Here is a 17115-nt window from a genome sequence, read left to right as displayed (position 1 = left end):
GTTTGGAGGGTAACTAGCCCTTTTTTCTTGCTCCTTCTTTCCCCGAAGACATCTGATCAAACCTTTGAGATAGCCATTTGTTTCAGCATAGCTGGAAGGTTCAGTAACTATCTCTCTAGGGATACCATGACCCCCCCCCAATAACCACTAGAGAAAGGCCTGTAAGTTATGCAATTTGTCCATTGTTTACAGATAGTATTAATTTGTTATTGGGAAATACACGGACATTTTACGGGGGGGGGGGGAATATTCTGCGGAGAGGGGGGGGGGGTCCGCGGCGAAGATATCCTCTGGCAATTTTCCAGGGAAAATTCTAACCAGGGAAGGGGGCGTAGAGGGTCCTGGTACCATCCTTTGAAAAACGGTCATATATTAAACCAAAAAAAGTTTTTCAACTGAAAGTAAGGAGCAACATGAAAAATTAAACCCAACAGAAATTATTCGGTATATGAGGGGGATTACTCATCCCCCACTCTTTATTATAAAGTTTGATTTTTTTTTTTTTTTTTTTTTTGTCCCAATGCTTTAAGAGCGGCTCCTGAAACACAAGAGCCGTTAAATTTGAATGAGAAGCATACTTAAAGAACTTCAAGACTTTAATGTAAAGAGTAAAAGATGTTGCTCCTCAATTTCAGTTAAAAAAAACTTTTTTTTATATAATAATAATCATATATATATATATATATATATATATATATATATATATATATATATATATATATATATATATATATATATGTATATATATATATATATATATATATATATATATATATATATATATATATATATATATATATATATATATATATATATATATATATATATATATATATATATATATATATATATATATATATATATATATATATATATATATATATATATATATATATATATATATATATATATATATATATATATATATATATATATATATATATATATATATATATATATATATATATATATATATATATATATATATATATATATATATATATATATATATATATATATATATATATATATATATATCTTGTATAACGAAGTTTGGCCAAGATGATTGAGGCCTGTTGTGAATGTAGAAGCAAAAATGAATACAGGAAATTAAATTATTAATTTGTTTCAATCAAGGGCGGATCCAGGATTTTTTAGGGGGGGGGGGCAAAATAGGCTGATCCAATAAACTTGCGGTAGCAGCAAGTTTAATTAACGCAAACTTACGTTAATTAAGTAAATTACACTTCTTTAGACTACTTTGAGGGGGAGCACCCCCTCGCCCCCTGGATCCACCACTGGCTTTAATTTTAAAATAGTAAATAAAAAATTTATGAACAATAGCATTCAGAACATTAAATAGTTCACAAAGGGTGTCACCGTGAGCCGTATGGCAACCATGTTGTTAATGGTTGTATTAAGAATGAGTTTCTAAAAAAAAAACTTGTTTTTGGTCAACGAACAACCCCCAAAAAACTCGTTATTGGTCAACGAACAACCCCCAAAAAACTCGTTATTGGTCAACGAACAACCCCAAAAAAACTCGTTTTTGGTCAACGAACAACCCCAAAAAATTTGTTATTGGCGAACGAACAACCCTCAAAAAACTCGTTATTGATCAACGAGCAACCCCAAAAAAACTCGTTATTGGTCAAAGAACAACCCCCCAAAAATGTGTTATTGGTCAACGAACAACCCTCAAAAAACTCGTTATTAATCAACGAACAACCCCAAAAAACTCGTTATTGGTCAACTAACAACCCTCAAAAAACTCGTTATTGTCCAACGAACAACCCTCAAAAAACTCGTTATTGGTCAACGAACAACCCTCAAAAACTCGTTATTGGGCAACGAAAAACCTCCAAAAAACTCGTTATTGGTCAACGAACAACCCCCAAAAAATTCGTCATTGGCCAACGAACAACCCCCAAAAAATTTGTTATTGGCCAACGAACAACCCCCAAAAAACTCGTTATTGGTCAACGAACAACCCCCAAAAAACTCGCTATTGGTCAACGAAGAACCCCCAAAAAATTTGTTATTGTCCAACGAACAACCCTAAAAAACTCGTTATTGGTCAACGAACAACCCCCAAAAAACTCGTTATTGGTCAACGAACAACCCCCAAAAAAATTGTTATTGGCCAACGAGCAACCCCCAAAAAATTTGTTATTGGCCAACGAACAACCCTCAAAAAACTCGTTATTGGTGAACGAACAACCCCCAAAAAACTCGTTATTGGTCAACTAACAGCCCCCAAAGAACTCGTTATTGTCAAACGAACAACCCTCAAAAAACTTGTTATTGGTCAACGAACAACCCCCAAAAAACTCGTTATTGGTCAATGAACAACCCCCAAGAAACGCTTTATTGGCCAACAAGCAACCCCAAAAAAATTTGTTATTGGCCTAAGAACAACCCTAAAAAAACTCGTTATTGGTCAACGAACAACCCCAAAAAACTCGCTATTGGTCAACGAAGAATCCCCAAAAAATTTGTTATAGTCCAACGAACAACCCTCAAAAACTCGTTATTGGTCAACGAACAACCCCCAAAAAACTCGTTATTGGTCAACGAACAACCCCCAAGAAACTCGTTATTGCCCAACGAGCAACCCCCAAAAAATTTGTTATTGGCCAACGAACAACCCTCAAAAAATTCGTTATTGGTCATCTAACAACCCCCAAAGATCTCGTTATTGGCCAACGAACAACCCCCAGAAAATTTGTTATTGGCCAACGAACAACCCTCAAAAAACTCGTTATTGGTCAACGAACAACCCCCAAAAATTCGCTATTGGTCAACGAAGAACGCCCAAAAAATTTGTTATTGTCCAACGAACAACCCTAAAAATCTCGTTGTTGGTCAACGAACAACCCCCAAAAAACTCGTTATTGGTCAACGGACAACCCCCAAGAAATTCGTTATTGGCCAACGAGCAACCCCCAAAAAATTTGTTGTTGGCCAACGAACAACCCTCAAAAAACTCGTTATTAATAAACGAACAACCCCCAAAAAACTCGTTATTGGTCAACTAACAACCCCCAAAGAACTCGTTATTGTCCAACAAACAACCCTCAAAAAACTCGTTATTGGTAAACGAAAAACCCCCAAAAAACTCGTTATTGGTGAACGAACAACCCCAATAACTCGTTATTGGTCAACTAACAACCCCCAAAGAACTCGTTATTGTCCAACGAACAACCCTCAAAAAACTTGTTATTGGTCAACGAACAACCCTCAAAAAAGTCGTTATTGGGCAACGAACAACCTCCAAAAAAAATTGTTATTGGTCAACGAACAACCCCAAGGAACGCTTAGAAGCACCTCTACACAATACAACAATAAACACTTGGTGTACAAGTTCAGGCGTGCCAATTTGTTTATCAAAATTCATATTAACACTTCCAACACCTCACGTGGACTATTATCTGAGTACAATTAGGTGAAAACGGTTAAGTGAAAACACTTCCTGTGAATGAACATTATAATATATCAGTTATTTATTATTGTGTACGTATTTGTAGTTCTGTGGTGACAACGTCTTTTTTTTACCTCGGTTTTTACTTCGGTTTTACCTTTTTTTTTTACCTTTTTTTACCTTTTTTTTACCTTTTTTACCTCGGTCATCCTGTACTTCTTGCAAAATTTTGCGAAAATCATAAAATTAACATTAAAATAAAATTCATGTTTATCAGACAGTACCAGGCATTAAATTTCATTCAAATATATTAACTGTTTTTCTCAAATTTAGATAAAGAAATATTTCTATCAAGCTAAAGAAACGTTTTTTTCTTGACTTTGACTGACTTGGCTTGACCTGACATAGCACCTACTTTTACCCAGCCTAAGATTCCATTCAGGAATGATTTAAATTCTTGTTTTTACTTTAAATCCTTTCCCTGAATTTGTATTCGATGGGAACTATTTATTGGAACTATTTATTTATTGGGAACTATCTATTTATTTATATTTATTTAGATTTTATTGTTACTTTCGTTTTCATTAATTCTCGTTTTTATTTTACAATCTTTTCCCTGAATTTTTATCCGATTGGAACAATTTATTTATTCATTTCCTTCAAATTTTCTAATTACAAGAGCTGGTTTACCAAGCCTAAGATTCCATTCAAGAATTATTTAAATTCTCGATTTACTTTAAATCCTTTCCCTGAATTTATATCCAATTGGAACCATTTATTTATTCGCTTCATTTAAATTTTGTTGTTACTTTCGTTTTCGTTAATTTTCGTTTTTATTTTTAAATATTTTCCCTAAATTTTTATCCGATTGGTGCCATTTATTTATTCTTTTCATCTAACTTTTTTCGCTTTTTTGCGACAAGGGCCAATAACTAAAAACTGGCAAAATAAAATAAGACAGGTTCTAGAAAACTCTTCTAAAAACCCCAAACTCTTAGATAAAACTCAATAAATTCTAGAAAATTCTTGATCTCCCAGGATTCTCTAGACGACGTCTAGAAACCGACGACTTTAGAAATTGCAAATCGTGAATACCTGAATGGTCTACAATTCGGACGTGAACATGTACGATTCGTACTTACAATACGGAAATGCTCTTCATTTAATTTAGATATGAAATAAATTAAAAATTGCGGGACAGAACTTTCCTTCACGACAAAGCAGCCTGGTGCATTTGGTTAAAAAAACATCTATTTGATAAATGGGCGTCCTCTAGATGAGTTTTATATATTTAGGACTTACTTCTGGAAAACTCTTAATCTAAATAAGTGTATAAGTTCATATCCAAAAGAAATTGGAATAATTTATAAGTTGAGATATAGGATAAATTGTGACAAAGCAATATACATTTACATTCTTTAGAAGACACTCTCTAACAAGGCCGTACCCATGGTTTTTTTTTCGGAAGTGGTTTTAGTAAAAAAAAATTTGGGGGGGGGGGAGTTACACAAAAAAAACTAAAAACACATACAAAATTTGTTTGTATCCGTTTTTGTTACGTTTTTACGAGTCAGACAAACATTTGGGGGGGGGGGAGTTGGGTCAAACCGGGTATCCCCCATGGATAAGGCCCTGCTCTCTAAACTAGTATCTAAAAGACTCCCTAAAAAATATCTATAAGACTAGAGACTGATGTCCGACTTTTTGAAAAAAAGAATAATCTATGAGTGAGAGTTTCGTTCAAAAAGAAATTAGAAAATTATTAATTATTAATTAATATTAATATTAATATTAATTAATATAATAATTATTAATTATTAATAATATTATCAATCTTAATTATTAATTAAGAGAAAAGGAGTTTGGTTACCATGGAAACTCGTATATAGACGTTAAATGTAAATAGACGTTCTTTAAGAAACTCCTAGTAACTGACGACTCGGTTTTGGAGAAACACATAATCATGGTTGCAACGTCACCCCCAATCTAGTAAAGCCTACACCCATGGAAACTGAAAATTTAAAAACATGTTAAAAAAAATAGTCAACCAAAAAGAATCGCCCTTTGAAGCTGATTTATGAATGGTAACTGTTATTTCGGCTAATTTTAGTGGGAACAGTTAATTCAGAAAACAGGTTAACTAAAATTTTGAAAAATATCTGTACAACAGAATGACGTCCATTCCAGGATGAGTTTAAATTATTAAAAATTCACAGTATGATAAGCCGAACATGCAGCTATATAAAACTATGAAGCCAACATGAAGGCCTCATGATGAAGCCAAATGATTTTTTTATATTAACGTGAATAGGCGTATTTAGACTGCGAAAATGTTTTAGCCGTTATTTAGATAATTCGTTAAGGCTCAGAACATGCTCTTAGAGTTGAGAAAATCCACCCTTAGACCCTCAACTCCTGGGTTGTTAGAAAAATGAACCATTGCTGGCCCTGCTATTTCTGCGGTAGAAAAACAAGTGCGTATATCACATTCAGTTACCACGGCTGAACCATCCGTAGTCTTCGGTAGTGATCCAGTTATTTCTCAATATATTTATTGCAAAAATGTTTCAAGGGAGGGGGGGAGGTACCCATTTTGAACCCCCATCGAAAGAACTTTCTGACTCGTAAATAGGTGTTAAAAAAGCAAGCAAAATTTTTCTCCAAATTGCAAACTGGTCCTAATCATTCAGATAAAGAGAAGCATTAATTGAGACAGTTTGACAAAATCCACGGGCAGCAAACCCCTTCCTCCTTATCCGTTTGGTACCCTCTCCCCTATAACTAAATTTTTTACGATGCTCGACCTCACGAGCAAAAATCCTTGACGCAGTCCTGATTTGTTGTGCTTTTTAAGTGTTCGCTTTTCATTCGATCGTTAAAGCTAAACCAGCTGTAGTTCTGCTACTGACCCTGTCATTTAAGTGATTATTGTATTTTCAAGTGTCATGTTTTTGGGTTTTCAAAATAAATAAATAAAATAAATATAAATAGATACAAATGAAATAAATTTATCTGAATAATGTTCATTTACAGTGGAATTAAAATAAACTGAAAATTAGGAGCGTGGAATGTGCGTGAAAATAAGCAAAAGCAATCCAAAACCAGGGCCCTCCAGGGGCCACCACTCACCTCCAGGCCCCATGCCTACACTCAACATAGCAACTTACATTATTCGAAAAACAAAAATCCCTTTAAACTGATAAAAGCTTGCATCCCATCTTAAGAATCTTAAAACGCGCCAAAATTTGAAGTATCAACGTACCGATTGATGTTGAACGCCATCTTGAATTGAACTAACTGTATAATGTCGTCTTTTTTGTTTGGGTTCAGATCGGCGACGCGATTTAGCTTCTTGTTTACTCATTTCTTCAATAATTTGTTTGGCAGTAGCAGATGAGTAGACGGGAGAGAGCAGGGGAGATGGGTCTGATGATTCAGAATCAGTTTCAGAGAAGGACTTCTATGAACGAAAAGTGAACACATAAGCACACAGCAAACAGGTGCAGTTAACATAAAGCGAAAAAAACTTAAACAAGAGGTTGCATCACAAGAGGTTGCTAGGAAAAGAGGTAGTACCACAAGAGGCAGTAGAATCAAGAAGTTACAAGAATGTAGTCACAATGGGATTTAACCACTCCTTTTTCTGTTTTATATAAAAATATTGGAAATAATAGTAAAGACGAAGATTTACCGCTAGTCTTCGCAATTGCCAAGAAAAACCTTGCACCATAAGAAGGTGCATTAATCAAATAATCATTTAATATTTGAATTTCCAATGTGTGTTTGTGTCTTTTTTTTTATCTTTAGTGATTACTCCGTCGATTGTATCTTTAGTTTGATTGACAATAAATGAATAATAATAATAATAATGATAGAATTTAAATAAAAAAGAAAGCTCTTGCTTCTTGTAAAAATTTTGTCGAAAATGAAATTTAAACCCGCAAATTAGCCCAAAAGGCCTTAACGCCAACTCTGACAATGTTCCAGGTCATCTTCACTAGCTACAGAAAGTCACTTATAGAAACAGGGGCCGATCTAGAGCAAAATCTTGGAGGGGGGGGATATAACAAGGGCGCCAATCAGCAAAATCTTGGGGGGGGGGGGCAATACGACAAGGGTGCCAATATTTTACCAAATTGTAAAATTAATTTTAAAAGAAGAGTGAAAAACAGAAGAAAAACAAGGAATGAGGGCAGCAGAAAAATTCTTGGGGGGGGGGAGGACGGGGTAATGAATGGATGAATTTTTTCTTAAACAAGCTCTAAAAAACGGATTCAGAGGCATTATAAATGAAAGACTTCTATTAAGTAAAGGTGAACACAAAAGAACACACTACATACAGGTTGGTTACAGATTTCAAAAGGCGTTGTTAAACTTTTTTTTCTCAGAACTTTAATCCCTGCCCCCATCACTATCTCATTATCTTATTAAACGAAATTCACCCTATCGATTAGTTTTACTCACTTTCCTGCATATTATTTTAGTCTAAAAAAAAACAGTAGTTTCTATTTTTCTTCATAAATCAAATAATTTTTCAAAAATACTGAATATTGTGACATCAAAATGATGTGTGTCTAGATTAAAAACTTCTTCTCTTAAACAGCTATTAGTCAATAGCAACCAAAAAACCTAAAACTTATGTTTCAGTTTTTCTGCTTTCCCTTAAGCTTTACAATATTTAACATACATCCTTTTGAATAACTCCAGATGAGGTTCGGTTAACAAAAAGTGCTATAAAACACAAAATAGTGCAAAAGATTGACCCAAAAGGGGCGTAGTCACCTCATTTTAATAATTTGTAGTAATTAATCAATTAATTTGTAGTAATTAATTTTGTTAATTTGTAGTAATTAATTAAATTAATTTGTATTAATTAATTAATGAATTTTTAGTAATTAATTTTGTTAATTTGTAGTAACTAATTAAATTTGTTAATTTGTAATTAATTAAATTTTGTTAATTTGTAGTAATTTTGATAATTTGTTAGTAATTAATTAAATTAATTTGTAGTAATCAATTAATTAAAATATAGTAATTAATTTGTATTAATTTGATTGGCAGTGTCAGCAAAGTTGGTTTGCCGCTTGCCTTACCTTTACTATCGTATGAAGAGCTCAAACACGAGATTCTGTAAATTAATTCAGTTGAAAAAGATTTGCAAAGCTGAGAGCCCCAGATACTTGCAAGAAGTTGGCCAAAAGATACGTTCATTGTTGATAAACACAAGATCACATAGTGACTTAGTATGGTGATCACATAGTGATCACTTAGTAGGTTATCACAGTGACTTAGCCACCCCTGTTTTCTTATCGTTTATAGGGGCATCAGCAATAGCCACAAAAATGATGAGGTGTATTTAGCCTCAGTTACCTTTTTTACTGCATAAAGAGGTTGGGACTCCTTTTAAACAGGTTCAGAGACGACATTCTGGAAACTGATTCTACTGAATATATGTGATGTTGTTGAAAATAACTTCCTAGACTGTATTTCCCCTTACAAATAAAACGAAATATGAAAATAGAGAAAAATCAGAATAATATTTCCAATAAAACTGTGGAAACATGCTCATTGTTCTCCTGCTAATGTGCATGATGAATATTTTCATACTGGACATTATTAATATGTGAGTTTTTATCGCTTGTATTTATTTTTTTCATTTTGTTTCTGTGTTTTGTCCAATTTAGTTTAGTTGGTTTATACTTTTCTTCTGTTGAAAGGCTTCAGGAAGTGAAACCGAAATCTTCGGAGCTTTATTCTATTAGTGAAAGTCAGATTGCTTTTTTTCTACTGTCTTATTTGAAATGTTATACCTGATTTTCTATATTTTCATTACCTTTTATTTTAAGATGTTTTATTTGGCAGTCTTATTTCCACAAAACTAGTCTACCCGCATGATTAGTTATGTTACTCCCAGCCAATCGCTACCCTCCAGCTCTAAAAAGAATCGTGTGACGTTTATACACGGTTATCTGAAGGTAGTATTGTTTTTTATGCGATCACAGTCAGAAAGTTTCTAATTTCACAAGAGTTTACTTCTTTTTTAATGCCTTTCCTCTTTTTCAAGTTCTGCTGCGAGTATATCAATAAATTACTTACTTACTTACTGGACATTTAGATTATGGATATTAATAAGAGCTTTCAAAACATTTACATTCGGGAATATAAAGGGGACAAAGTAAGATGAACACCACTTGTGCATTATCATGAATGTCCCCCCTTCTTCACTATCATCAATATTTCTCGAGTTTTCAAAAATAAAATCTTACACTTAGGGAAGATAATTACCAGAAATTTTTGGAAAGACATTTTTTAAACTTTGAGGTGCAAAATTTATCTCTGTTAATATGAAGGAATAATTGAAGTTTAGAGCCGGTGATAATGGTGATGAAAAGGGGAACGAATTGGAACTAATCCAGATTGTGGCAATAAAATGCAACAAGATAGGGTAATTGAAAACAGATGTCTCCATAGTATTTTTAAGACCTCAAATCTTCTTTATTAGTTTTTGAACATAAAAAAAATATCGAAGGGTTATGATCCCTTTGAGTCAGCAGTGCGTACGTACTGTTTTCAAATCCCTTTAGTAAACAGAACGTGCGTACTGTCTCCAATCCTTCAGGAAAATTAGAAGACAGTGTTTATATAATTCCCTTCGCTGAATAGCGCGTATATCCCACCAATATATCTAATGGAAAGGGGAAAAATAGAATTCCACGTTGAGCAATGAGTCAAAATAGGAGCTTCCTGTGATTTTTAACGCCATCTTCTTCTATTTAAAATAGATGGTTCTACCATAAAAATTTTTCTATCATCAGGAGGTTTCCAATTCTAGTAGTTAATCATAAAAAGCATATAAAATGATTACGACCTTGATACAGTTTATCTAACCTCCTTCATTGAACAATCCACACGCTCCAACAGCATGTCAAGGATTATATATGACAGGGATTAGACCCTATACTAGAAGTTACGCAAAAAAAAAAAAAAAAAAAAAAAAAAATGAACGAGATGCGATTTTCATATTAACATATTCATATTGGATTTTCATAGATTTCATATTGAACTTGGCAGTTCAAATAACTTAGAAGTAACTTGTAAGAAAAACTAGTTTTGGAAGCACTTTCTTATAAGTAATAATTTTTTTACAACCGTAATTTATCCTGAAGGCCAAACAAATAATTGAAAGCTTAAAATAAGCAGAAATTAGCTCATATAATTCTTCAAACCTAAGACGAGCAGAAATTACTAGCAAATTACTCAGCAGGAATGCCCAAAATAAGCTTAATTTGCATCAAAGAATACAGCCAAGCTTAAAAGAACACAGATTGCAACAAATAAGAGGGGTTACAGCCCGTAGTACCCTTTTAGAGGTGAAAGTCCATATTTGGGTTTTTTCCAGAAACTAGAATTTATGTAAAGCTGCAACAATTAAAAGTCTCGGAAAAGGATTTTTGTGTTCTTATCTCAACACTCCAATCTTTAAAAACAATGCACATGCAGTTGGGCTACATTACAGTCCAACTGCAGCTACAGCTAAAATCAGAGCTTCTCGCCCGCAATGACCTCCATCTAGTACTAGCTTTCGCATCAGTGTCGCCAAGAAAATAACTGATAGTCTCAACTACGAAGGAAGATTGCAGCCTGCTATTAACCTTTAGGGGGAATTTCCTTCGGTACCTATCATAAAATTTCAAAATTTAGATGAGATCCTCAAATCACAAAAATCAATACTCCTTGCATGTTAACATATTCAACAAGACAGTCCATCATTTATGATGGACTGTCCATCATATTCATCAGACAGTCCAAATATTGTGAATGCATTTTAATTTTGTAAATCTAAATTGCAACATTGGTGAAATAGCTTAAATAAAATTTCGGGGGAAATTAAACATAATTTATTAATTATTATATACATACTAACACTACTACTAACAACTCACCGCAGCACCAATCTGCCTGAGGCTAACACAGATACGCACGCTCCTCCTCCGTCCCAATCTATTCAAAGCCTCCCTCTTTACATTCTCCCAGCAAGTTCTAATTTCCCTTAAATCTTTCGTTACGACATCCTCCCAGCCAACCGAGGACGACTTGCTTTCCGTTTAGTCCTTTCTTCGGCAATCTGTCATCCTTCATCCGCAGAACGTGCCCAAGCTATCTCAACATTTCTCTCATTATAGCCCTAGAAAGCGGGTTTTAACAGCACTTTTCGTAGTGCCTACTCTTTGAAATACGGTCAGTCAACCGGGTACCCAGAACAATATACATACTTAACGTAATTTGCTTTTACCACTGCTGTTAAAAACTCACGACAGCACCAAGCCGTCTGAGGCCAACACATCTGCGCATGTTCCTTCTCCATCCCAATTTATTTTCACGCCCTCTCATAAAGTTCTGATTTCCTTTATATCCTTTTTTAGAACTCCTCCCACTCCCTTTAGGGGCAATCTGTTTTTTGTTTGGCCCTAGAAAAAAGGCCGAAAAGGGCAATCTTTGACAGTGTGTCATCCTTCATCAACAAAACTGTTTACAGACTTATCTTCCTAATCTTCCAAAATTTTATCCAGCTATCATCAAACACCCTAAACCTGGCTATTCTACTTTTGACATCTTCACTGCATTCACCAATAATACTACCCAGGTAAGTAAAGCCATTAACTTAATCGATCTTCTCGTTACTCAGGACCACCCCAACACCTTCATTTATTTTGATCTAAGCGATTAGTTTTCTTATGATTAATTTCCAAATCTATTCTTGCACCCTGGACTCTCAAAACCTCTAAAATTCATTCATTTTGTTAACATTTTTATCTAGGGCGCTCAAATCATCAGCATAATCTAAGTCTGGGAGAGTTTGACTCCTAGACTTAGCCTTTAGTTTTTTACTCCTTTGCCTTTGAAATTCTATGTTATATTATTATTATAAATAAATAAACTAAGAAATCCTTAAATATCCAACCTTAGTGGCAATTAAACCAAATAAAAGTAGTTAATGCAACTCGACCTTGGTTTTGTTTAAATTTTTGAATCAGCCAATAATAAAAGTTCCTACAGTTATGTCGAAATTCTTGAACAATCCAAATTTTCTAGCGATCGTTCTGATTGGGCAGTCTTAGGTAAAATCAATTTAGTGAGATTTCGGCTAGATCAAACTCTAACTTTAAACTTGAATTGGTTTGGGTTCAGCTGATTTTACATATTTACATCAGCTGATTCTCACTATTAGTAAAACGTCATCGCAAATAAGCTGAAAGTAAAAACAAACAGGTTTTACGTCCAATCATTTTCACGGTAATACTTCCATTGCTCCTACTGACGAATCTTCTCAGCATCAATCTGTCTGAGACCAACATAGTTAAGAACGCTCTTCCCATCCAATTTTCTCACTCTACTCCCCACTTACCCCCTGCTCTTTACTCCCGCCTACGAAGTTTCTATTTCCTTTGAAAACACTAAGCAATTGAACAAAATAACTTTTAGGATTGATCTAGCCCCGTCCTCATATCTAGTCTGAAGAGGATATATACACAAAAGTCAAACAACTAAAACCTCTGGGACCACAGGGTCCAATATAATCCCTTTGAGATCACAGGTACATAGGGAACCTATGTACCTGTGGTATTTGATTCTCTATTTATGCATTAGCTCACTCATCGCGTTATTTTTTACCTTTAAGTCATGAGATGTCAAGCCAGCAACTTCAACTGAATTAAGAAATTCTGCCGTGAATTCAATTCCTCTCTTAGAAATTTGTCCCTGCCTTTTTCCTTAGCTGTTCTGATTCATTCAAAATCATGTAAAACTTTTTTATGACGTCATAGATACCAAAAAGTTCTTTCCCTGCTTTTCCCAAGCCGTTATATTTTTGCTTTAGTTGCGTTGTTATATGATTCAGTGACAACCAGGAAAGTTCCAATGCCTATGTCCTCTGAAATATCTAAAGTACACTTTGGCATAATCATCATTTTATTCTTTAGTTTAAAGCCATAGGGTGAGCAGTTTCAGTTGAACTGCGAAATTCCAACGAGAACTCAATTCCTCCTTCCTGTTTATCCTTTACAGAGGCTAAAACAACACGTTCTTTATTCCATTGCAATTTCTGAAATTATTGTCTAAATTATTTCAGGAAGTTAATATTCCAAAAAACATAATTATCCTGTTATTCTTTAGTTTTAAGTCACATTTTCATTTGTAACTCAACATGATTCTTCCTGTTTCTGTTTCCTGTTTCCTGTTTCCATGATTTTTCCGGTTTCCTGTTTTCCTGTTTCCTTGACTTTTCTTTGGCAGCTTGGAGTCATTTGTCATCTTGTGTAATTTTGCACGTCATAGGTACTAAGAAATTAGTCTGCGAAATTCCAACGAGAACTCAATTCCTCCTTCCTGTTTATCCTTTACAGAGGCTAAAACAACACGTTCTTTATTCCATTGCAATTTCTGAAATTATTGTCTAAATTATTTCAGGAAGTTAATATTCCAAAAAACATAATTATCCTGTTATTCTTTAGTTTTAAGTCACATTTTCATTTGTAACTCAACATGATTTTTGCTGTTTCTAGTTCCTGTGTCCTGTTTTTGTTCCTGTTTCCTGTTTCCATGGTTTTTCCTGTTTCCTGTTTTCCTGTTTACTTGCCTTTTCATTAGCAGCTCGGAGTCATTTGTCATCTTGTGTAATTTTGCACGTCATAGGTACTAAAAAATCAGTTCCTCTTCCCTGTATATCCTTCACTGACGCACACATGCTAAACTAACACGTTCCTTCATTCCTTGTAATTCTGCTTTGTCTTTTAACCGCAAACTTCGTTATGAAACGTTTTCGTTTGCGATTCAATCCGATTTTTCCTATTTCTTGTCCCCTACCTTTTTTTAGCTGTTCAGAGTATTTGTCATCTGATGTAATTTTATATACGTCATAGATGTTTAAAAATGATATTAACACTCCTTTGGGAAAATGATGTAATTTATGATCTTCAAATGTATTGGTATCTTGGGATATTCTCGCATAACCAAAAGATCTAGATAGGTCAGAAGTCTAAGAAAAAATCGTTAAGAGCCTCAATTTTGGTTTTTTCAAATGACGTCATGTACTATGTTATTACATGATGTAAACAATTCTTATGACATCGTATATAGCATCATATAAGCATTTTCTTATATGATGATTTCATATATATATATATATATATATATATATATATATATATATATATATATATATATATATATATATATATATATATATATATATATATATATATGATGTCATGTATAGCATAAATAATATTGTTGAGTTTCCAACGCAAAGGTTATTTACATAATTTAATGTCTGTTGAAAGGAACAAAAAATGAAAATTTGCAGTTGCAGTTACTATACATGATGATTCTTTGGAACCAACACCTGGACTATCAAACGTGATAAGATGTGAAATTTGACAACCTGGACAACAAATTGCGACAACGCCAATGCGGACAGCTAAAGCAAAGGTCATTGCTAAATTGTCAAAAATGAAAATGAAAAGCACCGAGTCAATGAAAAACAACCTAGATAGAGAAGCACTAATAGTTTCAGAATTGAAAATTAGGGCGATGGGGATTGGGTTTTATAGTCTGTCACAGATAGGGCTATGAATAATAACCATGCTTCTGATAAAAAAAAAAGGTTCAGCAGTATGTTAATTATAATAATAAAAAATAAGCGGAAGTGTAAAGAAGTAAACAAATTGAAATTGATAGCGATGTTGATTGGGTTTTGGATTTTGACATGGATAAGGTCATCAATACCTACCATACCTTTGAAATCGAAAATATGGACTGTATAAATCGTTGGAAGAAAAAAAGTTTTCGTCCCACCACCTGAACATTAAAAAAAACATAGGTTCGGCCATATGTCATTCATAATGACAAAAGACAAGCCAAGGCATAAGGAGAAGTTTTTGTCCCACCACCTGAACAATTAAAAGAAACAAAGATGGTTATAAATGCCATCCATACCTTGTAAAATCAAAAACCTGAACTAGATAAATCATTGGAAGTAAAAGAAGTTTCTGTCCCACCACCTGAACAATTAACAGAAACAAAGGTTCGGCGATATGTCTTTCATAATGACAAAAGACAAGCAGAAGCAAAAGTTAAACGTCCAGTAAAAACCAAATATAATTTTAGAAAGGCACCACTTCTAATTTAAGATTCATTTGGACTTCATGACATCAAGAAAAGGCTCAAATTGTCTGCGTTTAGAAGAAAAGCAACAGTGAGAATCTATATGTAGAGTCCTAACGCGTGCCGAGTGTGAGGGCCGATTCTTAAAAAAAAAATTAAACCAGAAAAATGGCCAAAAAAATACATTTAGACTGCCGAAGGTAGGTAGACCACCAAAATGATGGTGCCTGGTGAAAAGAGCATTCTGTCAGTAAATTCTCTATTACTTTATACATTATAACCCACCTGAGCAGTAGAGCGCCGTCTAGGAGCGGTTGAGTTTCTATCAATTAGAGATGGTGATGCTTTACCAGTAGGTAAGCCAATGACAGAACTTGGCCTTTTGCTTCGAGGTAAGGTCAAAGTGTGCTGAAATTGAGAAAGTACTGGATCACTGAGAATTGGGTCCACCTCGCCTGATTCTTCTTCGGCCCTCTTTTGCCTCTTCTCTGCTTCTCTTTTCACAGTCCGCACAGTTCGTGCTTCAACATTACGGTCTCTATATGGAAGGGAAGTCACTCTTGAGCCATCACTGCATTCTTCTGGCGTCTAAATTCAAAAACATCAAAAAGAAAAAGGATGAAAAAATGAGGAATAAAAGAACTGAAATTAAAATACAAAACATAAAAATATTTGAATCACAAAATCTAAAGCCAAAGGTCAAATTCAAATAAGGACAAACTGGACCCCGGGCTTGAAAGCAGCCTGAAATTGAGTGAGAGGAAGGCCCCTTATACTAGGGCATAATCAAAATTTATCAAAAGACTCGTACTGTAGACGCACAGGGGTTTGAAGTTATCTTGGTAATACGGGACCCAGAGATCGAATCTTGATGTTGCAGCACACTGCACGGTTGACGCAGGGTGTAGCAGCACACTGTAGGGTCGACCTTAGTAACCAAGATACGTCGTTAATGCAATTACTTACTTACTTACTTATCAAAAGCAAAGAACATGTACTGATAGAAAAAAAGAAATTTTAGCCGCGTATGAATTAGCATTTGCGTTGACATGACAAGGAAGCATGTCGTTTTATTTTGTCACAATAGGCTTTCGATTTATAAAATAAAGCCATCGTGTCGATATTTTGTAATAATTTGACGAGAACAAGAGGTCCCTTATTTCTTGTGTCGATATAGAAATTGTTAGTTCAAGCGGCAAACTCATAATGTAAGGCAAATTGATGATATTTTTTTTAAGCTAAGTTAAAGGACTGTAACTGTTCTGTCGCACTTTGCGGAAAAGCGAACTTCGGTAAATCCAGTTTCAAATTTTGTTCAAAGCTGAATCTACCCCGTTCTTATGACCTCTTTCCGTTCCATTCAGAGACGACCTGCTTTCGTTTGGGGCTTAGATGGATTTTTTTTCTTTCTTTTTGCTCAGTCAAGCCAACTTTCATTTTTCAAATTTTTTTTTACAATTAACAGAGTAAGCTATAATTTTCTGAAACTGTCAAGAGCTTCTGCTATTTAATACTTGAACACTAACACCACA

General features: G+C 34.2%; 1 protein-coding gene across 4 annotated transcripts in view; it reads right to left on the bottom strand.

Moving 5' to 3' along the window:
- The window catches only part of LOC148940973 (uncharacterized), a 368976-nt gene that overhangs the window by 76529 nt on the left and 275332 nt on the right, over positions 1-17115 (bottom strand). For 2 of the 4 annotated variants that reach the window (XM_089105391.1, XM_089105390.1), the window contains exons 13-14: positions 15869-16171; positions 6684-6881 (exon numbers count right to left, since the gene is read on the bottom strand). In XM_089105391.1, coding sequence (XP_088961517.1) covers positions 6684-6881; positions 15869-16171 — 501 coding nt within the window. Of the gene's footprint in view, positions 1-6588; positions 6882-15868; positions 16172-17115 lie in introns of all 4 variants that reach the window. The other 2 variants (XR_016143387.1, XM_089105392.1) reach the window with 2 other exon arrangements.

The sequence above is a fragment of the Artemia sp. Qi Xiang Cuo genome, chromosome 19, assembly GCF_049724085.1.
Source record: "Artemia sp. Qi Xiang Cuo chromosome 19, ASM4972408v1, whole genome shotgun sequence".
NCBI lineage: Eukaryota > Metazoa > Arthropoda > Branchiopoda > Anostraca > Artemiidae > Artemia > Artemia sp. Qi Xiang Cuo.
This window is presented reverse-complemented; position numbering and strand designations above follow the sequence as displayed.